This window comes from Amblyraja radiata, chromosome 21 (assembly GCF_010909765.2).
Source record: "Amblyraja radiata isolate CabotCenter1 chromosome 21, sAmbRad1.1.pri, whole genome shotgun sequence".
NCBI classification, from domain to species: domain Eukaryota; kingdom Metazoa; phylum Chordata; class Chondrichthyes; order Rajiformes; family Rajidae; genus Amblyraja; species Amblyraja radiata.
This window is the reverse complement of record NC_045976.1, coordinates 11055248-11080346: the sequence shown is the minus strand read 5'-3', so window position 1 is coordinate 11080346 and position 25099 is coordinate 11055248. Positions and strand designations below refer to the sequence as shown.

At 45.1% G+C, this 25099-nt stretch overlaps 1 protein-coding gene across 1 annotated transcript in view; it reads right to left on the bottom strand.

The window, feature by feature from the left end:
• plcz1 (phospholipase C zeta 1) overlaps positions 1 to 4364 on the bottom strand; it is a 67429-nt gene extending 63065 nt beyond the window's left edge. The window contains exons 1-2 of the mRNA XM_033039515.1: positions 4247 to 4364; positions 3377 to 3608 (exon numbers count right to left, since the gene is read on the bottom strand). Of these exons, the coding sequence (XP_032895406.1) occupies positions 3377 to 3608; positions 4247 to 4279 (265 nt within the window). The 5' untranslated portion in view covers positions 4280 to 4364. The remainder of the gene's footprint in view (positions 1 to 3376; positions 3609 to 4246) is intronic.
• Between the last annotated feature and the right edge of the window lie 20735 nt (positions 4365 to 25099).

The following is a 25099-nucleotide window of genomic DNA, read 5'->3' as shown; positions in this document are numbered from 1 at the left end:
ATTCCATTGACATGCTGTCTATGGTCATTTGACTGATTCTCCAGCTATTTTGAAAGTTCATCAGTTCTTTAAAAAGAATGAAGCTCAGGTCCTCTGGAGTATATTTGTTGGAAAGGTTTGTCAGCAACAGGGTTATATTATTCTGCTTGCACTCAATAAAAAGTTAAATGAAAATATATAGTCAGAGTCATACACTGTGGAAGCAGGTCATTTACTCATCCATACCAACCAAAATATCCCATTTACCTGCAATTAGCCCATATCACTCGCAACCTTTCCTATTTACAGTATGTACCTATCCAAATATGTTTTTATTGTTGTTATTGTACTTGCCACAACTACCTCCTCTATCAGCTCGTTCCATATACCCACCTCACACAAAGTAAAAAATGTTGCCCCTCAGGTTCCTATTAAATCTTTCTACTCTCACCTTAAATCTGTGTTTTCTGGTTCTTGATTCCCCTACCCTGGATAAAAAGGGGCTCCTGAGGGTGCAAGAGGCTGAGAGATGATCTTATAGTGATGTATGTATATCATCATGACGGGAATAGATAGGATGAATGCACATTTCACCCAGGGCAGGGGAATCATGAGCCAGGGGACATACTGAAGATTTAAGGTGAGAGGGAAAAGATTTAATAGGGACCTGATGGTAACATTTTCACTGAGAAGGAGGTAGGTATATACAAATGAAAGAGTGAATAGTCAAATCTAATATAGTTTACAAAATTGAGTCGTTCTTCTGCAAAAGCATGGTCTAGAAGAACAAAATAATTGCTTGGTGCCAAGTCTGAATGACATTGTAAATTATATGGAACACAATATGGAGGACAGGTTGTCTTTTTAATAAGGACATTAAGATGGAAACCTGCGTAATAACATGTGCTTCTTTCAAGTCCATAAAGAAGCCAATATTGTAAAAAAATAGCTCACGCTCCAGAGATAAGTAATAACTTGTTATTGGATGAGCGTGATTTGGACCCAGCTTCTCCTATATTCTGAAAGGCTATAGAATCTTTCAGTCATGCCATATTCAGACTTGGTAGGAGTGTTTTACTGAGAAGAAAAATGTATAATTGCGCTAACTTTACTTTGTTCTGTGAGTGGAGCCCGAGGAGCACTGAGCAACGTGTGTGCTCTTTGTAGATCTCGCCACTCCCGTCTGACAAATTGATTGAAGATTGCCTTGGTTTACCTTTACCAATGTTGTTGCTGTCTGCTTTTTAAGAGACGAACTTTGACACAATGAGCTGCGAGAGGATGTAGTTGAGGCAGGTACTATAACAACATATAAAATACACTTGGATAGGTACATGGATAGGAAAGGTTTAGAGGGATATGGGCCAAACGTGGGCAGGTGGGACTAGCTGCCTGAATGACATTGTAAATTATATGGAACATATAAAATTGAATCTGAATCTGAATCGGAATCTGAATCTGATCTTGGTCAGCATGGACAACACAGCAAAGACAAAGTGCTTGAGGAACTCAACAGGTCTAGCAGCATCTGTGGAGGGAATGGACAGACAACGTTTTGGGTCGTGGGGGGTGTTTTCAATTCTACAGTCTTCATAGTCTTCGCCTCTAAGGACTTTGGAAGAGTTTTACCATTCTCTTGGAGAATATGGTAAACAGGCCTTGTGGTTTGCAATATTAGACTTCTTTTATAAAAGGCATTTCCCCAGTTTATATTCTTTTTAGAGATACAGCCTCGAATCAGCCCCTTCGGCATCGACAATCAATCACCTGTTCACGCTAGATCTATGTTACACAGTGACCCGCTCAGTTACCCTAGCACTTTGTGTCTTTCCTTAATAAACCAGTATCTGCGATTTAGACTTTAGAGATTTGGCGTAGAAAACTATCTCTTTGGCCCACCGAGACCCTGCCCATCAGCGATCACCCCATACACTAGCACTATTCTACACACTAGGGACAATGGACAATTTACAGAAGCCAATGAACGTTCAAATCTGCACGTCTTTGGAATGTGGGATGGAACCAGAGCACCCAAGGAAAACCTACGCGGTCGCAGGGAAAACATGTAAACTCTGCACAGACAGAACCGGAGGTCAGATTGAACCCGGGTCTCTGGCCCTGTAAGGCAGCGACTCTACCACGACACCACAGTGATCCATGTTTCTACGGGAATTTCCATCGCAGGGGGCAGACTCCTGACCGACATACATTACAAACCCACTGACTCACATGGCTATCTGGACTACACGTCTTCCCACCCTGCCCCCTGTAAAGACTCCATCCCCTACTCCCAATTCCTCCGCCTACGCCGCATCTGTTCCCAGGATGAGACATTTCATACCAGGGCATCGGAAATGTCCTCGTTCTTCAGGGAACGGGGATTCCCCTCCGCCACCATAGATGAGGCTCACACCAGGGTCTCATCCATACCCCGTAACACTGCTCTCTCTCCCCATCCCCGCACACGCAACAAGGGCAGAGTCCCTCTGGTCCTCACCTTTCACCCCACCAGCCGGCAAATACAACACATAATCCTCCGCCATTTCCGCCACCTCCAACGTGACCCCACCACTCGCCACATCTTCCCATCTCCCCCCACGTCTGCCTTCCGCAAAGACCGCTCCCTCCGCAACTCCCTCGTCAATTCTTCCCTTCCCTCCCGCACCACCCCCTCCCCGGGCACTTTCCGTTGCAACCGCAAGAAATGCAACACCTGTCCCTTCACCTCCCCCCTCGACTCCATTCAAGGTCCCAAGCAGTCGTTCCAGGTGCGACAAAGGTTCCCCTGTATCTCCTCCAACCTCATCTACTGCATCCGCTGCTCTAGATGTCAGCTGATTTACATCGGTGAGACCAAGCGTAGGTTGGGCGATCGTTTCGCCGAACACCTCCGCTCAGTCCGCAATAACCTACCTGACCCCCGGTGGCTCAGCACTTCAACTCCCCCTCCCATTCCCAATCCGACCTCTCTGTCCTGGGTCTCCTCCATTGCCAGAGTGAGCAACAGCGGAAATTGGAGGAACAGCACCTCATATTCCGTCTGGGGTCCTTGCGTCCTTATGGCATTAACATTGAATTCTCCCAATTTGGCTAGCCCGTGCTGTCTCCTCCCCTTCCTTAACCCTCTAGCTGTCTCCTCCCACCCTCCCATCCGCCCGCCCTCGGGCTCCTCCTCCTCCTCCCCTTTTCCTTCTTTCTTTCCCCACCCCCCATCAGTCTGAAGAAGGGATTCGGCCCGAAACGTCGCCTATTTCCTTCGCTCCATAGATGCTGCTGCACCCGCTGAGTTTCCCCAGCAATTGTGTGTACCTTCATGTGTCTACATTATTTGACGAGTAGCTTTCAAGATCCAGAGTTGTGAGCTGTGAATTCTACTGAGGAAAGAATCAATACTTACATCTCATCACAGGTTCATGGTTTTGCATTATCGATAAAGCGTTGTATTCATCTGCGTATATCTCATGCTGGTCATGTGTCAGAAAGTACAGCAGATCAAAAGTTGTAAGGTTTTTGCCATCAGAAGAATATTGTTTGAATAAGTCATGAGGCAATGATCGCCTGGTGAAAACCTTGTAAATATAAATGAAGTCCTCTGCCCCAAACTTCCGATGTTTCACTTTGTCAATAGCCTGTACAATACCAAAATAGAACAGCAAGATTACTCAATGGCATTTAACCAACAACCAAGACCATAAGACATAGGAGCTGAATTAGGCCATTCGGGCCACTGGATCTACACTGCCATTCAATCATGGCTGATCTATTTTTCCCTCGCAATCCCATTCTCCTGCCTTCTCCCCAAAATCTTTGACACCCTTAGTAATCAAGGGCCTATCAATCTCCGCTTTAAAAATACCCGATGTCATAGCCTCCATTGCCATCTGTGGCAATAAATTCCACAGATTCACCACCCCCTAATTAAATAAATTTCTCCCCATTTTCATTTAAACTAAACTTAATGATTAAAGACTACAGCACAAGAATAGGTCATTCTACCTATGATGTCTGTGCCGAACATGGCACTAAATTAAACTAATCTCTGACAGTATGTGATCCATATCACAACAGTGAACATGAACAGTGACTTTATTGGAAAAAAATCAAAAGTGTTCACATGTTCCTGGTAGTGCATTCCAGGCACCCACCACCCCTGTGTATAAACCTGCCCCGCACATGCTATTTTGTATCATATTTCTTTAATTATAAATAATTACACCAACAGCTATTGAAGAATAGATCTGTTGCAATCGCCATTTCCAATACTGACCTTCACATAGTTCTCTGTGTAAATGTTGGCCATAGGAATGTCCAGTTTCTGTAGAAGTTCAATGGTTTTGAGCAAATCTATGTCTCCATTCCTGAAGTCAAATTTTGTGGAAAGAAGGAGCCATCTACACTCAGGTGTTAAGTGCTTCTCATCAAATTTCCGTTCACACAAAACCAACAGATTCAGAAGAACTCAGTTTGGTCTTCCAGCAATAACAATGCATCAACAATGTGTCAACATCAGAGATGCTTCATGTTAACTGTGTTTACTCCTGTCATTGTTTTTTTCTCAGGGACTTTATTAACACATTTCATCTCTACTTGGTCAGGTGAACAGATTTGTGTATTCAAGTTAGGTTTGTTTCCCTGCCACCACCCCACGCCACCCTGGTGCGCACTCCATTGCTCCCACCATCTCCATTACCCCTTCCCCTCCGCCATACGCTCATCTCCCATCCTCAAGTCATCCATTTTCCTTTCATCCCGCCTCTTACCCCTCCCCCATGTCCCAATCCCTCCCTCTGGCTTTTTCATTTATCCTCTTTTCTCCTTATCCAACATCCTTTTGTCTCCTCACCTCTAGCCCTTGTTGCTTACCCCATCCATCTGCCAATCCAACCCACCCTCTCCTCGCCTGTATCCACCCATCACTTGCCAGATTTTGTCCCTCTCCCACCTCTCTGTTGCAGCTTTCTCCCCCCCCCCCCACTACAACCAGTCAGAAGATGTGCCCCGACCCATGTAACCTGTCGATTCCCTCCACAGATGCTGCCTAATCCGCTGAGTTCCTCCAGCAGTTTGTGCTTTGCTCAAGATTCCAGCATCTGCAGTTCCTTTGATCTCTACCCTTGCTTCGCCTGAGTTTTAGTTCCATCACGGTAATTATAGCATTTATCGTTTATTTCATAATTAACACTATAAACTATAAATATTATAGTCCATTAATTAATCCACAATTAATTAATTAATTAATTAGTAGATGATTTATAGTGATTAATAATAGATATAGACAACCAGCATTAAACATATATGAAGATTGGAATAGGCTAAATAGGCTGCGAAAGGATATTCGGTTTCCTTCTGAACCTCGCATCGGAATTGTAGTTGGTGAGCAGTTTCCATCCCCAATAGACTTCGATCACTTCACAACTTTGTGGATCAACTGAATCGTACGTGTGTGTCTGGCTGCGTGTGTGGGTGTGTGTGTGTGTCAACAATAAATATGTCATTCCAGATTATTCACTCCAATCGGAAGATCATCCCAAGCACCAAACAGTTCATCTTCTACAATGGGCAAGTGGCAAGGGGAAGGCTTTGAACCTCATCGAAGACAATGGCTGTTGAGGTCATAGACCCACACTTGTTACAAGGCAACCCAGTGGCCCAATGGGAGAAGAGGTAACTCTGAGCGACCATGTCATTGTACCTCGCTTGTTACAAAGCTACCCATTGGTCCAATCAGAGAAGGGTTGGCGCTGATCTATGATGTCATAGAAACACGCTTGTTGCAACGTGACCTATTGGTCCAATCAGAGAAGAGATGGCGCTAATCAATGATGTCACTGAAACCCGCTTGTTGCAACACGACCCAGTGGCCCATTGAGCGAAGAGATGCAGTGAGCTCATGGCTCAGTGCTAGAACATAGAACATATATCATCAGTACAGCACAGGAATGTGCCCTTCGACCCACAATGTCTGTGCCGAACATGATGACAAGTTAAACTGATCTCATCTGCCTGTACATGATCCATATTGCTCTATGCCCTGCACTTCCATGTGCCAATCTGAAAGCCGCTTAAACTCCACAATGAAATACTCTGCTGATACGAACACTCAAGAACAACTAATTTCCCATCATCAAGGGCAGCAAGTGAAATAGTGATTTTCATAAGAGCACTGGAATGAGCATGTACTAAAGGGGAAAAAATGACATTGGCAGAGCAAGAGGGTGCAGTTAATTGGTCACTCTGTTACTAAGCTTATACAGAAACAAGGGGCAAAATATCCTCCTTTCACGCTTTGCAATTCCATCTATAAATTACTTGAATTTCCCTTGCGACTTTCCTGATCTTATAATGCCGCAGAGCACTTCAAAGCCCTCAATACATCTCCCTCGGTCCTCTACATATCCACCTGCCCATCTAAAAGTCTCTCAAATGTCACTATTGTATCGGCTGCACCACTATTCTCACTGGCAAAAGTAATGAAAGGTCATAATACTAAAGAGCAGATTTGTGCAAAGTGTTGAAGATTGGGTTGAGCGTGGGAAATAATGTATGTCAGGCAAGAAAAGGTCAATAACCATTTGGAGGAAAGTACAGTCAACAAGATGAACCTAGCTTCATATTGAGCCTTGCTCTGTTTTCATTATATCCCCAAAAATACGTCAATACATTTTCATATTATTTTATATTTCTCACATTGCTTTATGAAATGCATTCAGGATCACTATATAAACTAACCAGCAGCCAAATATTTCCACAAGAGATATTATACAGCTCCCACTGTGATAAACAGGCAGTTACAGTAATCAGTTTTTGGCAGTGCTGGAAGGAATTTGAACTAAAATGTTGTGAATCCTGTTTCCAACATCACTAAATACTAAATGATCTCAAATGAAACAGTGCCTGAATGCAGTAGACTCCAGAAATGTCCAAAGGACTATTTGAGACAACTTAGAATGCTCTTATAATTATTATTTAATTTAGAGATACGGCGTGGAAATAGGCCCATCGACCCACTGAGTCCGCGCCGACCAGCAGTCCCCGCACACTTGCACTATCCTACACACTAGAGACAATTTACAATTTTAACCAAAGCCAAATTAACCTACAAACGTCTTTGGAGTGTGGAAGGACACAGTCGCACACAAAGAAAACCCACGCAGTCACGGGGAGAACGTACAAACTCCGCACAGGAAGCACCCAGTATAGTCGGTATCAAACCCGGGTCTCTGCCGCTGTGAGGTAACAACTCTACCACTGCGCCACCATGCCGCCCACTCATACAATAGTGAGGTACAGAGATGGCAAAAAGTCACATTAGAAACTCTCCTTCATCAGTCAGGGCATTGAGTATAAGAGTCGGGAAGTTAATCCAACATAATAGGATGCATTACAATGGCAGCCTCGCCAACGGTTTGACTGTCTTTTTTGTTATTTTTAGTGTGTTTTAAAAAGTGTAGTAATGTTCTCCAGTTTGTTTTCTGTGGGGAGTAGGGGAGGGGGTCGGGGGAAACTTTTTCTCAATATCTTACCTTGCAGGAGATGCGATTGTTTTCCGGATCGTATCTCCGGTTGCTCGGCTAACATCATGGAGCTGGCGGCCTTACTGGAGACTGACTTTGAGCCCCACCACGGGGATGTGGACTTACCACAAGAGCCTGCAATCCCTTACCTGGGATCGACGCTCCAACCGTGGCCTGCGGATTTCACCATCGAGGGGTTCGCAGTCTCGGGTAGAGGCTAATGTCGGGAAGCTCCAAAGCCGCAGGAGATTCGGCCAGCCGTGACCCGGGGTCTGATCGCCCATCGTGGGGGAGCTGAGATCCCTCCGATGCAGGAGCTTGATCGTGCCGATGCGGAGGGCCCGACCGCCGGCTGCGGGAGCCAACGGAAGGTTTTGCCCAGACCGCGGGAGAACAAAGAAGGGAAGAGATTGAACTTTTTTTCGCCTTCCATCACAGTGAGGAATGTGGAGGAGTCACTGTGGTGGATGTTTATGTTAAAATGTATTTTGTGTGTTCTGTTGCTTTTTATTGGTATGACTGTATGGCAAATCAAATTCCTCGTATGTTACAAAACATACTTGGCTAATAAAGTATGATTATTATGATTACGATTATGATTTGAAGTTGATTGCATTTATGGTTAAATCGCATTTTTTAGTTAGGTGTGCAGTGTGCAGTTCTAGTTGCCCCATTACAGGAAGGATGTGGAGGCTTTGGAAAGGGTGCAGAAGAGGTTTTTCAGAATGCTGCTTGGATTAGAGGGCATTAGCTGTAAGGATAGGTTGGACAAACTTGGTAACATTTAGGTGAACCAGCATCTGCAATTCCATGTGTCTATATCAGACAAACCTGCATTGCTTTCTGTGGAGCGCGGACTTTGCGGAGAGACCTAATGGAAGTAGGTTTAGGTTGATATTGTCACATGCATCGAGGTACAGTGAAAAACTTTGGTTTGTATGCTATTCAATCCGCTCAGATATATCATACATAAATATAATCAAGTCAAACTCAAGTTTAACAGGTAGAGCAGAGGGGAGGATACAGAGTGCAGTATATAGTTCTCAGCATTGTAGCCCATCAGCTCCTTAAACAAAGTCCAACGGCCGTGATGGGGTAGAGGTGAATCAGACAGAGTGGCAGGAATATGGAACGAGCTGCTGGAGGAGCTAGTTATAGCATGAATTATCACAAAGTTTTAAGAAACATTCAGGTAAGTAAATGGATAGGATAGAGATTTAAAGAGATACTAGACTAAGTTCACACGGGAGGGCTGGTCCCCCAATGCAATATTCCACCTCTTCACCAATTCCAATATTGGTGGCCAGTGGGGGGGGGGGGGGGGGGGGGGGAGCGCTTCTGGTGCTAGTATGGGCTGAAGGGACTGGTTTCCAGAGGGCTAGTATGGACATTGTGGACTGAATGGTGTTCTTGCGCTGGCAGCTCAGTCGCTCAAGCCTGGTATGCTGGCAGGTCACTCACTCACAGCTGGAGGGCTGGCAGTTGACTCACAGCTATTCCTTGAAATTCCATTTCAAGCAGAGTGCAGGCCATCAAATTCAAATGAAGCTTCCTACCATTTCAAGCAGGGAGCAAGGCCACCAAATTCAAATGCAGTTTCCTACCATTTCAAGCAGGATGTAAGACCACCAAATTCAAAATCAGTTTCCTACCATTTCAAGCAGGGTGCAAGGCCACCAAATTCAAAAGCAGTTTCCTACCATTTCAAGCAGGGTGCAAGGCCACCAAGGTGACCTCTCCCTCCCCCATCTTGCAGAGACTGAGCCACGCCCACACTTCAGGCTTTTATAGTCCCTCCCCCTCCCACCGGAAGGGGCGTGGCCTTCATGGCATTGATTGACAGGAGAGAGATTTTTAAACCACTAATAACGCTTTTATTTTTCATCGATGGGAAACATTCTCTTGTCCTGCACAGCGGAAGGGGACTCTGAGTAAGATGGCCAAAAATCACAGCCGTAAGTGGTAGCGTTTTTTCTAAAATCAATATGCAGTGCAAACAGGAAGTGGTCAAGATGAGACTTTTAATTATATAGATGGACTAAACGTAAGCAGGTGGGGCTTTGGAAAGGATGCAGAAGAGGTTTATCAGAATGCTGCTTGGATTAGAGGGCATTAGCTGTAAGGATAGGTTGGACAAACTTGGTAACATTAGATGGTGCATGTAGTTCGATGTGGGCAAGCCGGGCTGAAGGCCCTGTTTCCACGATATATGACTCTAACTGCATTTAAAAGGCACTTTCACAGGTACATTGATAGGAAGGTTTGAGAGGGATATGAGCCAAACATGGGCAAATGGAACTAGATCAGATGGATCATCTAGGTTGGCATGAACGAGTTGGGCCGAATGGCCTGTTTCTATGCTGTGATTCAATCCATGGTTCTCAGCCTGAGATCAGTTGCCTTTCTCTTCCTTGGATGGCTCTGGAGTCAAGGGACCAGGAAACTAGGAATAATGTGGAAGGGTGTTTGAGGGAGAGAAATTAGTTGTACTCTGTAGATATTTAAAAATCATCATAATGTTGCAATCTCGTAAAAGTACAATAGAGCTGGCAGCAAAACGAGAAGCATGTGTTAACAATTAACACTCTGCAACTGTTCTGGGTATATAAACATTTTACAGCACTGTGATAAGAATTTCTAATTATACACTAATAAGCCCTGTAATTGAAAAGACATGTGCATTTCACATCTAGACATCATCAGGGATACTGAGGGACTGAATTTATGTCATCCAGAAGTTTAATGCGAAGTCCAGGTCCCAATCTTTATTAATTCGCAAATCTTGATGTTAGTTTAATATGCTGTGCTGATGAACCACAAGTACGAGCTTATTAGTTGGGGTGAAAATATTAATCATAAACTTGCTACACATTCCTGGTTACTAGTTTAGTTTAGTTTCCCTTATCATGTATCTTTACACTGTAAATGGATCGATTGTAATCATGTATTGTCTTTCTGCTGACTGGTTAGCACGCAACAAAAAGCTTTTCACTGTACCTTGGTACACGTGACAATAAACGTAACTGAGATACAGCACGGATACAGGCCCTTCGGCCAACCTAATCTGCACCAACCAGCGATCCCCGCACACTTACACTATCCTATGCACACTAGGGACAATTTACAATTATACCAAGCCAATTAACCTACAAATCTGTATGTCTTTTGAGTGTGGGAAGAAACCGGAGATCCCGGAGAAAGCCTACGCAGGTTACGGGGAGAAGGTACAAACTCCGTACAGACAAGCACCCGTAGTCAGGATTGAACCCCGGTCTCTGGCGCTGTAAAGCAGCAACTCTACCGTATTAGGGGTACCTAATACTTCCCGATAGTTTGAATCACCTTGCCTCATATGACACGGTAAACCCTCGTTATAATGGACCATCGAGGGGAGAATTGTGTCTGTTATTGCCGATAGTCCGATATAACCAAGTAAGGTCCGTAACAAGGAGGATTTACTGTATTAATAATTTGAACTCAGAGTCGTCCAGTGCAATTTTCCTTTGCCCCATAGTTTGCATCAATAGTAGAGCTGCTGCCTCACAGCGTCAGAGACCCGGGTTCAATCCTGATCTCGGGTGCTGTCTGTGCTGTGGAGTTTGCATGTTCTCCCTGTGACTGTGTGGGTTTCCTCTGGGTGGAGGGTTTCCTCCACTTCCCAAAAATGCGCAGGTTTGTGTAGGCGAAGACGGGGCAGGCAGAGGAGCCGTTGCAGACATGGATTGTTGTGCTGGCAGAAGCATGCGAGTGGCACTAGACGCAGACGGAAGTGAACTTGTACGATCTGGGTAATACGGAGGAGGAAGTGGCTCGTTCACAGGCAGGATATGTTGCCTGTTACGCCTGTAGGTGCCGCCATCGGCACTGACGATATATGAGCGTGGCTCTGAAGTAATTCCAGAAATTACTCCAATACGGCCGTAAGCGGACCACCTGCCCTTTGGTCAACGGTGGCCTACTTGTCTTGTCAAACCAGTGTTTTTGAATGTCACGCTTCTGTTGCAACCTGGATTGAACCTCCTCAGGTGGAATCACTTGTGGGATCAATGCCTGATCTGCTACAGGCACTGTGGCACGGGCCTGCCTTGACAATAAACGTTGAGCGGGTGAACTCCATACACACAACACCCATAGTGAGGATCGGACCCGGTCTCTGACGCTGTGAGTCAGCAACTCTACCGCTGCGCCACTGTGCCGCCCTAAACAGCTCTATTTCTATGCTCTATCCCGAAACTGAACGAAACTAGGTCTAGATTTTCAATCTAGTTCCAGTAATACACTTCAGTCATACCCACAAAATACACTATTTCAAATAATTAAAAGCAACAAACTTGGTCTAGTAACTATATAAAAATGTGATTTCTCTTAATCGCTCACTTTATTCCCACTGCCCAACCATCTCCATTCAAATGGAAGTGCTTTGGATGTTGCACCAGGTCTAATAACGCTGGCCTCTAAGCCTTCACTGTTGCTGATACAATGAAGGGGAAAGTCATGATATCATCTTCAAAACTGTGGTTTAGAAGGATTGTTGTGGTTACTTTCTAATGATGGTTAACATCATTTAAAATTTTAAATGTTAAGAAACATCCAGGGTGGCACAGTGACACAGCGGTAGAACTGCTGCCTCACCGCCTGGAACCCGGGTTCGATCCTGACTGTGGATGCTGTCTTTCACAGACAACTTATTGATATTAAATTATTTATGCAAGATTTAAATAATGATGTTGACAACGTGTTAATGGCTAACATAGAAATTGGTTCGATCATTATGTCTCTGGGGTGTGGATGGCACAATGGCGCAGCTGATAAAGCCGCTGAGGTCCGGGTTCGATCCTGACGACGGATGTGGTCTGTATGGAGTTTGTATATTCGCCCTGTGACCGCGTGGGTTTTCTCTGGGTGCTCCGGTTTCCTTCCACACTTTAAAGATGTTTAAGAAGGAACTGCAGATGCTGGAAAATCGAAGGTAGACAAAAATGCTGGAGAAACTCAGCGGGTGAGGCAGCATCTATGGAGCGAAGGAAATAGGCAAGGTTTCGGACTGAAACCCTTCTTCAGACTGATGTGAGGGTGGGGGGAGGGAGAAGAAAGGAATAAGTGTAGCCAGTGGGCTGAGGGAGAGCTGAGAAGGGGAGGAGAAAGTAAGGACTACCTGTACACCTGGTTTGTAGAATAATTGGCTTCAGTTTAAAAAAAATTGTAAATTGTGTGGTGTATAGTGTAGTGTATGGCGTGATCGCTGGTCAGCACTGACTCAGTGGGCCTATTTCTGCGCTGTATTTCTAGAGTCTAAAGTTCTACGGAGGTTCTGCTTTCTGCCTTCTAGAGTTGTGTTTGTAGTTAAGCCAGTGGTGCAGCTGGTGGAGCTGCTGCCTCACAGAGCTAGGGACCCAGGTTCGATTCTGACCATGGATCTGGTCTGTGTGGAGCTTGCACGTTCTCTATGTGACCGCATGGGTTTCCTCCGGGTGCTCCGGTTTTCTCCCACATCCTAATGACGTACGGGTTTGACGTTTCGCTGGCCTCTGTAAATTGCCCTAAGTGTATAGGGAGTGGATGAGAAAGTGGGATAACATAGATCTGGTGTGAGTGGGTGATCAATGGTCAGTGTGAACTTGGTGGGCAGAGGGCCTATTTCTATGCTGCATGAGTCTATGCAGAGAATGGATACGAAAGAACTAGTGTCAACAGGTGATTAATAGTTGGTGTGGACTCAGTGGGATAAAGGGTCGGTTTCCATGCTGTATTTCTATGAATGAAACTAAACAGTTCACTCACCCTTTCTCTCTCTCTCTCACACACACACAAACACACACACCAGGTTTATGATGTCACCCTTTGTTCCCACCGTATATCTCCAAAACAACACAGTCTTCCGTATCTGAGTTTGTCAGTATTCCCTCTCCACTTCCTATACCATCGTTTGCTGACTCCTCCTCCTTACGTATATATATATATATTTTTTTTTTTCCCCTGGAGTTCTCACATTACATATTATGGAAAATTTGGAGGCTTGCCCTCTCCTGCCCTGCTTGTTAGACAGGTATTGCAATCAGTGAGAGCACACTTACCTTTCATATGGAAAGTTGTGAGCTGAAGCATTTCTCCAGAGACCGGAGCCTTAATTGCAGGCTAACACTTCTCTCCTGTACTGGGCCACACGCTCAGCTGTATATAAAAATTCTCATGATACTATTTCACAGAAAAAGGAGAGGTGGAGGTCAATAATTATCTCTGAACTTCAAAAACCTGTAAAATAGATTAGGCTGAGGGTTGCCTCCAGCTCCACATAGAACTGCCTGCATTTCTGATCTTAAAAAGCTGGTAGGTTTCGTACCAATGTGGGAATCCTGAACTTACCAGGCAGCACAGTGGTGCAGCGGGTTTGATCCAGACTACGGGTGCTGTCGGTAAGGAGATTGTACATTCTCTAGTGTGAACAGGTGTGAACAGGTGTGAACTAGTGTGAACGGATGATCGCTGTTCAGTGTGCACCCTAATGGGCCTGTCCCACTTAGGCGACTTTTTAGGCAACTGCAGGAGACTGCGGTCGCCGCATGGACGCCACATGTTCGCGGGTGGTTGCCGGGTAGTCGCCTTCATGGTCGTGACGAGTTCCCGCATTCTGGGAACTAGCCGCTGCCTCATTATGGTCGCCGCAAATTTTTCAACATGTTTAGCGGCGACCGGAATGAAGCCGCCATGGAGAGTAGCGAGAATTCCCGTGCCGTGGGTGGGTCGCCAGGAGGTCCTAGTGGGTTGCCAGGAGGTCGAAGGTTCTCGTTGGTTCTAGTAGGTTGTAGCCGGTGCTGACTGGTGAATTTCATTGGCTCATTGGGAAAAAATAACGTAAGCAGTAGTTTTCGGAACCAAGGATAACTGACCGGCAATGTTAATGTCCGCCGAGCTTCACAGCCGTTTATCTCTGACATCTTAAAAGTAGTCTCCACTCCTTCTCCCCCCCCCTCTCCCCCACCCCCTCTTTTAAATGACTCACCGTACACTTATAAAGCAATAATAGTGCTTTAGCCATCTTACTTACAAGCCCAACCTTCCTGTGTGTGTCTGTATCACCTTGGCTTTGCATTGTGTGAATTTCACTCAGACAGCGCTCCCCCCGCTTGCCCTGTCCCCCACCTGCATAACGGGCTGGTGAAGGAAGCGATGTGTGTGTGTGTGTTCCACTCTGACAGTCACCGTTCCAGTTGCCGGTCAGCAACTTGACAGTCACCGGCAGTTGCCTGAAAATTCGCCTCAGTGGGACAGGCCATAAGGGTTTGTTACCATGCTGTATCTCTAAACGTAAACATACAGTAGAATGGAGATCAGTGAGAATGAAATGAACAATTAAGGGAAATCACTTCTTTTTATACAATCAATGTTCTATTTATTGTTTTTAATTATAAGTGTTGTGCTTTCAGTTAATATATTCCCCATCTTTAAAAACATTTTGCAACTTAAAGATTGTAATAATTGCCCACCATGGAACCGGGAAAGGGAAGCAGCCGAGCCCGGAATAGCTCGCCCCCTAAGACCGGGAACCGGAGAGGATGCGGAGAAGGTCGGTCACGGATGCTGGTCAAAGGGCCCATAAAATGAACCGGGGAGTTTTAAGGACCTGTCCCACTTGGGCGACCTAATCTGCAAGTTTAGACGAGATTGCCCTTGACTCATACTCGCAGCATGGTCGTCACGAGGTCGTAGGAGGTTGTAGGTATGTTGTAGGTACGTCGCGATGCTAGTCGTAGGTACTCGTGGCATCAAGTAGGTCGGGGCGTTTTTCAAGCCTGATGAAAAATGTCCACGAGTAAAAAAGGTCGTGAATTAGGTCGTGAAAGTGGGATAGGCCCTTAACTCATAGTGCTATGGACTTACAGGCAGTCGAGGGCAGCCATAGGCAATCCCCTTCGCTGACCGGGCATTTTGATTGGCTCATTGGAGTTTCAGGACCAAGGAAGACCCTACTGGTAATGTAAAATGCACGCTAAACTTTATTATACTTCTTAAAAGTGTCTCCACTCCTTCTTTTCCCCCCCTTCTCTCCCCTTCTCTCCCCTTTCTCCCGCCTTCTCTCTCCTTCTCACCCCCCTTCTCTCCCCTTCTCTCTCCCCTTCTCTCTCCCCTTCTCTCTCCCCTTCTCTCTCCTTCTACCCCTCCCCCCCCCCGTGCTTTCTAATGGACTTACCTTTACTGTGCAGCCGTTTTACCTTCATCTTCATCGTGCAGACAGCGCCTGGCCCCCACCTTCGCAATGTGTTGGTGTGTGTGCGGTCGGACGATGCAGCTCGCGGTTTCAACGCGGACGCAGACCAGCTCGAGGCTTTCCAGACGAGTGTCCTCGAGCTGGGAGGTCGAAGTCACTCGTTTTAACTCGCCGATTAGGTCGCCCAAGTGGGACAGGCCCTTTACCTTCCACGCCCTCAAGTTCAGCTGCGGGAGGCACCCCAGCAGGGCACGAAGGTTGAAGATGGCCGGGCAAGGAGAGGGTTGACGGTTCGCGGGACGACCAGATGGAGGTGATGGCCACTGGTATTTATGATGGGTATTTATGGCCACTGCAGCTGGGACTGTGAAATGGTGCCAGTACCTGGCGACTCTTACATATGCACTCAGTGGGCTATATCTATTCATTATGTACCTAACTGGGGATTGAACTTATGTAAGGCAATAATCTTACTGATCTGTGTGCAAAAAATAAATCTCACTGTACCTTGGTACACGTGGTAATAAAGGAACCATTGAAGATTGACACAAAATGCTAGGGTAACTCAGCGGGACTGGCAGCATCTCTGGATAGAAGAAATGGGTGGTGTTTCAGGACGAGTCCTTTCTTCAGTCTGACTCTTTGGCTACTACTGTTGCGGGGTGACGCCTGTTTGGTGGTGAGTTGTTGCTCAAAGAGTTGTACCTTTTTCTGGTCGTCTCTAGATTTTCAACATTTTGAAAGTTTTTGGCGACCTGCTGCAACTATGACGTGTGCCGGCAAGTCGCTGAAAAAATTAAGTCAGTGGGATAGGCCCTTTAGATATTGCTCTTAGGGCTAACTGAATCATGGGATTTGGGGAGAAAGCAGGAACAGGGTACTGATTTTGGATGATCAGTCATGATCGTATTGAATGACGGTGCTGGCTCGAAGGGCTGAGTGGCCTACTTGTGCACCTATTTTCTATGTTTCTAAGTCAGTTTCTTCGTATTGATACAAGAAACTAGGATCAGCACTGTAAATATTACATGTAATTCATATAACATATTTATAAGAAATTCAGATTGATGTTATGAACATTTTATTCTGTTTGACAGTGCATCATTCACTCATGCCCAATGTTTACAAATTCACCAGGATGTGTATATTACTGGACAATTTTGTGTTCAGTTACTGGCTTGAAATGTGTGCATGATATTAGCTGCATGTGTATTCACCTACACCCTTTCAGTTCCGTTGATTTAAATGGAACTAGCCACCTGGAGATGAGTGAAGCTGGCACCAAGCACTGTCATATACATTTAGCACCAGCATCTAAAGACTAAAGGGGTGGCACAGTGGCACAGTGGCACAGCGCCAGTGACCCGGGTTCGATCCTGACCTCGGATGCTGCCTGGGTGTAGAGTTTGCACGTTCTCCGAGAACGTGTGGGTTTCCACCGGGTGCTCTTGTTTCCTCTCACATCCCAAAGATGAGCTGGTTTGCAGGTTAATTGGCCCTCTGTAAATTGCCTCCAGTGTGTAGGGAGTGGATGTGAAAGTGGGATAACATGGGATGTGTGTGAACGGGTGATCGGTGGTCAGTGTGGTCTCATAGACTATACCACAGTACCACACAGGAATGGGCCCTTTGGCTCACAATGTTTGTGCCAAACATGATGGCCCAGTTACATTGATTTCATCTGACTGTATATGATAATTTGCTAATAATTTGAAAATAGATAGGCAAATAGCTTTTCAAATTATTTTATTCAATGAGTTTGTCAAGAGCTTGAGGCATTGTTTTTGTGACCTTTCGTTCATACCTGATCAGGTAAAGGATGGTCACTTTTCAACATAAGTAGGGTAGACACCGTTCCCTCAGGGTGGAAATGTCCAACACTCGAGGGCATAGCTATAAGAGGAGATGTGGGAGGCAAGGATTTCACACAAAGGGTGGTGGGGGCCCAGAACACACTGCCAGGGATGGAGGCAGATATCATAGTGGCATTTAAGAAGCTAGTAGATCAGCACATGTGTAGGCAGGGAATGGAGAGGTATGGATCACCAGCAGGCAGAAAAGATCAGTTCAGCTAGGCATCATGTTCGGTACACACATTGTGAGCCGAAGAGTCCGTCTCTGTGTTGTACTGTTCTATGTCCTATATTAACAATGGACAATCAACCATTTAGCTGTGTGCTCAGCCCCATGCTCTACTCTCTCTATACCCATGACTGTGCAGCCAGACACAGCTCCTACGCCATGTTTAAAATGGCCGACGATACCACCATCGTTGAATGAATAATGGTGGACGATGAGTTAGAGTACGGAAGGGAGATTGATAATCTCACTGAATGATGCCAGAACAACAATTATCCTCTTTAGGAAGACCAAGGAGCTGTTTGTTGACTCCAGGAAGGAATGCCGGGGAACATGAACCTGTCTTCCTAGATGGGACTGTGCTGTAGAGGGACAACCGCTTTAAGTACCGGTGTGTGCGTATCTCAAAAATCTGTCCTGGTTCCGGCACATTGATCACAAAGAAAGCTCATCAACACCACTAATTGCTTAAAAGATTGAAGAGTTTTGGTATGACGTCGAACACTCTGTTGAACAGCTATATGTGTATGGTAGAGAGCATACTGACTGGTTGCATCTTGACCTATTTCTGTAACTAGAACACCCAAGAGCAAAGGAGTTTACAAAAAGTAGACACTTCCCTGTCCATCACAGGTACTGACCCTCCCACCATTGAAAGTATCTTCAGGAGGCACTGCCTCAAAAAGGTAGCTGGTATCATCAGAGACCCACACCACCCTGGCCATACTCTCTTCTTACTCCTACCATCAGGAAGGAGGTATAGGAGTGTTGAAAATGTTACCTCCAGGTTGAAGATCAGCTTCTTCCCAGTAACCATCAGACTCTTGAGCACTCCACAACACTAACACAACCTCAGCAACTATGATCTATTATGGATTTTGTTCTGCTTGCAATACATTCTATGTTTTGCACGATTATGATCTAGATGTTTCCACAAGAGGGAGAGTCTAAGACCAGAGGGCATAGCCTCAGAATAAAAGGATGTACCTTTGGAAAGAAGATGAGGAAGAATTGCTTTAGTCCGAGGGTGGTGAATCTATGGAAACTTTTGGCCACATACGACGGTGGAGGCAGTCATTGGGTGTTTTTAAAGCGCAGATTGACAGATTATTGATTAGTATGGGTGTCAAGGGTTAGGGAGAGAAGGCAGGAGAATGAGGTTGAGAGGGAAAGATAGATCAGCCATGATTGAATGGCCGAATGACCTAATTCTGCATCTATAACTTATGAAGATGGTACCAAATATCACTGATTATAAATTTACTGTATCATGATTATTTTCTATTTATCTGCTGGGTTAATGAATCTGTAAAGCTGCAGGAAATAAGTGTTTCTCTGTTTATTTGTCAGTACACATCTATCTATCTATCTATCTATCTATCTATCTATCTATCTATCTATCTATCTATCTATCTATCTATCTATCTATCTATCTATCTATCTATCTATCTATCTATCTATCTATCTATCTATCTATCTATCTATCTATCTATCTATCTATCTATCTATCTATCTATCTATCTATCTATCTATCTATCTATCTATCTATCTATCTATCTATCTATCTATCATCTGGAACCTAGGCCAAAACAGTACACAGTAGCGTACCTTACTCACTTTTGTCCTGCGGTCATTCCTATAAAGTTTCGTTCAGATTGATGTTATATTTCACAAGTTATTCATAATTTTTAATTAAAAAAAATCAAGTTTATGAGGAATTTAACAGCTCAATCCTTGTTGGCGCAGCTTGCAACAAAGTTGCATACTGTTGCAATCAGGGAACACTCAGTCCTTCCAGCAAGTTTTTAGCTCAACAGGAGAAGGAGGGGGCCATTGCATTATTTTTTAAAGTCCTCGAAGTAAGAGGAGGGGGATGCAGTGTTGAGGATACTCCCCTGCACAGTTGGGGGCTATGGATGAGAGCTGGAATATGGGGGAACGGGTGAGTGGTGGAATATTGCGTTGGGAATGGGTTGCGTTGGGGACCAGGCCTCCCGTGTGACAGGGACCCAATGGGTCCCACTTCGTCTAGTATATTACTTAAACTCTCATTTTGTTTCAATCTATGCATGCCCATGTGATCCTGGGACTACGCCAAAATGGTACACGATAGCGCTAAAATGTTTGCACCACCTTACTCACCATTGTCCTGCGGTCGTTTATGTCAAGTTTCGTTCAGATTGATGTTATATTTTACAAGCTATTGACATTTTTAGATGTACAAAACCACAATTTGAGAAAAAAAATCTTCCCTGTGCTTTCAGCTATGATGTCACAATGGGATTGTAGCCCTGCTCACAACATTGTTGCTATCCAAGTACACTGAGTCCAGCTTGCCCGAGCAAGTGCAATTGCATTTTTTTTTTAAGTCACAGTACACTGAGTTTTGTGAAATTAGCAGCCCCTGTGCAGTTGGGGGGCTATGGGTGAGCGGTGGAATATTGCGTTGGGGGAATGGGTTGCGTTGGGGAAACGGGTAAGTGGTGGAATATTGCCTTGGGGAATGGGTTGCGTTCGGGGACCAGGCCTCCCGTGTGGGCTATGGGCGAGTGGTGGAATATTGCGTTGGGGAACAGGTTGCATTTGGGCACCAGGCCTCCCATGTGACAGGGACCCAACGTGTCCCACTTGGTCCAGTATATATTACGAAAACTCATCTTCTCTGCCTGGATGTCTGTGTGTGTGTGTGTGTGTATGTGTGTGTGTGTGTGTGTGTGTGTGTATGTGTGTGTGTGCGTGTGTGATTCATATCCTGAATTATGCCAAAACGGTACACGACAGTGTTCCACCCAGTATAATGAGAGATTTGTTACATTGTTACAAGGAGAGGGAGGGAGTGGGGGAGGAGAAATTTTATTTAAACATTGTGTTTAGCGGGGGAGTGCAGGGAGGGGAGAGGGATTATGGAGGGAGGGAGTGACTGAAGGTAGGGGAAAAGAGAGGGAGAGAGAGGTGGGGAGGGAGTGGGGAAGGGGAGGAGAAGAGGGGGAAAAAAGAGGGAGTGTGAAGAGGAGGGGGAGGGAGTGCTGGGGCTTGAGGAGAAATTAGCCATGCCCGTGCAGTTGAGGGCTGTGGGTGAGTGGTGGAATATTGCGTTGGGGGAACGGGGCCCAATGGGTCCCACTTGGTCTAGTGACAATTATATTATTTTGACTCTCCCAACATTCAGTTCTCAGGTACACTTGCCTTGGAAGAGAATTCTCACTAATCCCACTTTCACATCCCTGACATGTACTACGTACTAAGCACAATAAATAATTGCGGATGATATTTTAACTGTGAACCTGGGTTCACAAATAAATCCCGCAGTGGTTGCTCAGATTGATTTCACTAGAACTCTCACTGTGGCTCAAAGTGACATGTTCACCCCATCGATCTGTGTAAGCCCCACAGGTGAAAAAGGAGTGCTGTCCAAACCCACTACGCTCGCTACTGCTCACTGCAATAATATTCAACTACAACAACCTAAAGCTACGTGAAGATAGCACAAAATGCTGGAGAAACTCAGCAGGTCAGGCAGCTTCTCTGGCAAAAACAGACAGGTGACGTTTTGGGGGTGAAGACCCTTCTTCAGACAATTGTGCGGGGGGGGGGGGGGGGGGGGGCATTTCACTTCTTCTCTTCCCCTATCCTACAGGATGCAAAAGTGGGATAACATAGGATTAGTGGGAACAGGTGAACGATGGTCAGGTGGACTCGGTGGGCCTGTTTCCATTCTGTAGATGTAGCTCTAAACTGCAGCGCTGTGGTTCAAAACTAATTATCCTACCGCCAGAGTGCCTTTGGGATGTGGGAGGAAATTGGAGCACTGGGAGGAAATCCGGACACAGGGAGAACCTGCAAACTCCATACAGATAGCACTGGAGGTCAGGGTTCAAGTTCAATTGCAGGTGTGAGGCAGCAGCTCTATGAGCTACATCACTGTGCCAATCAGCGCAATCTCCAAACTGAGTGCAAATATAATGAGCATAAATGCTTAACAGAAAATCGTGTTTTACTGCACCAAGTATAAATGCAATCTAATGCAAGGCAAACACCAGAAGCTAAACATAAAATTCTGCAGGAGCTCAGTGGATCAGGCAGTATATTTGTGGAGGGAATAGACAGATGACGTTTAGGGTTGAGGCCCATCCTCTGACCAGAAATGTCATATCATCATAAGGAATATGAGTAGAATTAGGCCAATCGAGCCATCCAGTCTACTCCTTCTTCTTCTTTCGTGTGGCGTGCACAGCCTAAAGTTGTAAGACAACTTGTTCTATTTAATTTTCTGTTTGTGCACGTCGAGTTGATTGCATTAGTTGAAACAGGGCGGACCAAGTGAAGGTTGCAATCTTCCACCCATAGTCTACTCCGCCATTCACTCATGGCTGATCTATCTCTCCCTCCTAACCCCACTCTCATGCCTTCTGACACCCATACTAATCAAGAATCTATCTATCTCTGCCTTAAATATATCCATTGACTTGGCCTCCACAGCCTTCTGTGGCAAAGAATTCCACACATTCACTACACTCTGACTAAATAAATTTCTCCTCATTTCCTTCCGAAAAGAACGTCTTTTAATTCTGAGGCTATGACCTCTAGTTCTAGACTCTCCCACTAATGGAAACATCCTCTCCACATGTCATCTGTCCATTCCTTCTGACTTCCTCCAGCACTTTGTGTTTGCTCAAGATGCCGACATCTGCAGTTTCTTGCGTCCCCAAGTCAAGTCAAGTTTATTCGTCACGTACACATACGAGATGTGCAGTGAAATGAAAAGTGGCAATGCTTGTGGATTGTGCAAAAAAAAAACAACTACAAAACAGAATGGAACAGAATCACAAATTCACAAACAACATAAGCTGCAGTGTGAACGCCATGTGGCATGTGCCTTTAAGTGCTTACACTTTTTCCTGAATGCAAGGCGGCGGAATGGTGTCAGATGCTCGAAATTGGATGAGGTCCCATCCAGAAACAAGTAGATCTTGTTTGAGGCATTGTTTCTCTTTGTAAGCCACCTGACTCCGTGAATGGATCGTGGCAGCTCCACTATTGTTTGCATGGGATGGTTGCACTAATGCTAAACGCAGGCATGTTTTAACACACCAGAATTGGAGTGCATGTGTAGGAAGGAACTGCAGATGCTGGTTTACACCGAAGTTTCCAGTTTAAGGTGGCCCACACTCAAGTGCCCTCCTCCCACATATAGACTCACTGTAAACCTATTTTATTCTCTCTTTGTTCATCCCTTCTTTATGCACCTATCTCCATTGCCCCATCTTCCCCTCTCTATCTGGTTCCACCTATCACCAACCAACCTCTGTCCCAATCGCTTCCTGCATTGAGTTTCATCAACTCTTCAACCCCTCCCCCATCTAGTTCCAACCACCACCTAAAGATACAGTGGTGCAGCTGGTAGAGCTGCTGCCTTCCAGAGACAGAAACCCCCAGTTCGTTTCTGACCTTGGGTACTGTATGTGTGGAGTTTGTAAGTTCTTCCTGCGACTGCGTGGGTTTTCTCCAGGTGCTCCGGTTTCCTCCCACATCCAAAAGACGTGGTGGTTGGTGGATTAATTGGCTCTAATGTGCAGGAAGTGGATGCGAAAGTGGGTTAACATAGAACTAGTGTGAACGGGTGCTCGATGGTCGGCATGAACTCGATGGGCCGAAGGGCCTGGTTCCATGCTGTATCACTGCAGCATGATACAACCTGGAACTAACATCCTCTAAACCACCGTCCTTTGTATGTACTGCTATAAAATCGGAAATCTTTCCCATTCCTCTCAGTCATGGTACAGGATCTCAATATGAAACATCGACCTCCACCTTTAGCCTCCACAGATGCTGCATGACCCACTGAGCTCTTCCACCTTTCTGTTTTCGTTCTTCAATCGTAATTGTTTTTGTGATTCTATGAATAACCCCGGAACTAACCCGAATATTTTTAAAACAATTGAACTGTTTCTGAAAGTTGAAAAACTTTGAAAAACCTATGAATATATTGATTGTCATTCTTGCCTGGCTTACTTGTGCTTTGGATGGGAGACTGGCAACAAAAAGTACTTGTAGTATTTGACATATTTGACAGCAACCCACTAAATCTCTGACCTGTTCTTGTTCTTCTTGTGCTTTTTCACTTAGAAACTTGCATAATTGTTTTGTTGCTGTTTTTTTTGTATCTCCTTGCCCTCTGTAACATGAAAGACATGATATTGAGTCACCACAAAATCTTGGTCTCCCATTTTAGGATATTTTAATGGGAAAATCTACATATCAGTGAAATCTGTCAAGTTTTGTAGATCTTCCTTCACTCTTTGTTACATTGCCTCCAGTGATGTGAGTGTTGCTTCCTCTTGCATCCTGATCAGCACAATTTCCAGCTGATTCTCGTACATTTTATAGGTGGACAAAAAATGTTGGAGAAACTCAGCGGGCGAGGCAGCATCCATGGAAAGAAGGAATAGGCGAACTTTCGGGTCAAGATCCTTCTTTTTTGTTCATTTTATGTTTATTTACATGGTCTGTTCGTGCTTTTTCATCAAATATTTGAAACAATATTGAACAAAGCAGAAAGGAAACCCATCATCTCATATCATGGTGGAGGTTTTCTGAGAGTGGCAATTAGGTTTTGTCACTCTTTGTATAAATCAAATTCATGGTAAGTATCAAGTATAATACCTCTACTTCCTTAAAAGATTGAGCATGCCAATGAATATTCTCTTGAACTTCTTCAGACGGATGGTAGTAAACATACTGACTGGTTGCATCACAGCCTGATTCGGTAACTCAAACGCCCAGGAACGTAGGAGATTACAGCCAGTGGTGATCACTGCCCAATCCATCAAGGGTACAGACCTCCCCAACGATCCAAGGGACCAATAGGACCCACTCCCTCAAAAAAGCAGCCAATATCATCAAAGGCCCTCAACCCTGGCCACTCTTATTTAACTCTCTAATTTCACTCTCACTTCACACCTACATCAAGAATGAGCAGAGGAACCTGAAAACCATGACCACCAGGTCCAAGAACAGCTTCTTCCCAACAACCATCAAGCTCTTGAACACTACATATCACTAACATCCGCAAATATGAACTATGGTAAGTGTCTTTGGTTGCGTTACGGACTTCAGTTTTTAGGTTTAGGCTTATTATTGTCATGTGCACTGAGATACAGTGAGAAGCTTTGTCTCGCATGCTACAGATCAGATAATACTACAGTATATGCACGTAAATACAATCAAGTTAAACTCAAGTACAATAGGTGGTGCAAAGGGGAAGATACATAGTGCAGAATATAGTTCTCGGCGTTGTAGCGTATCAGTTCATGAGACAAAG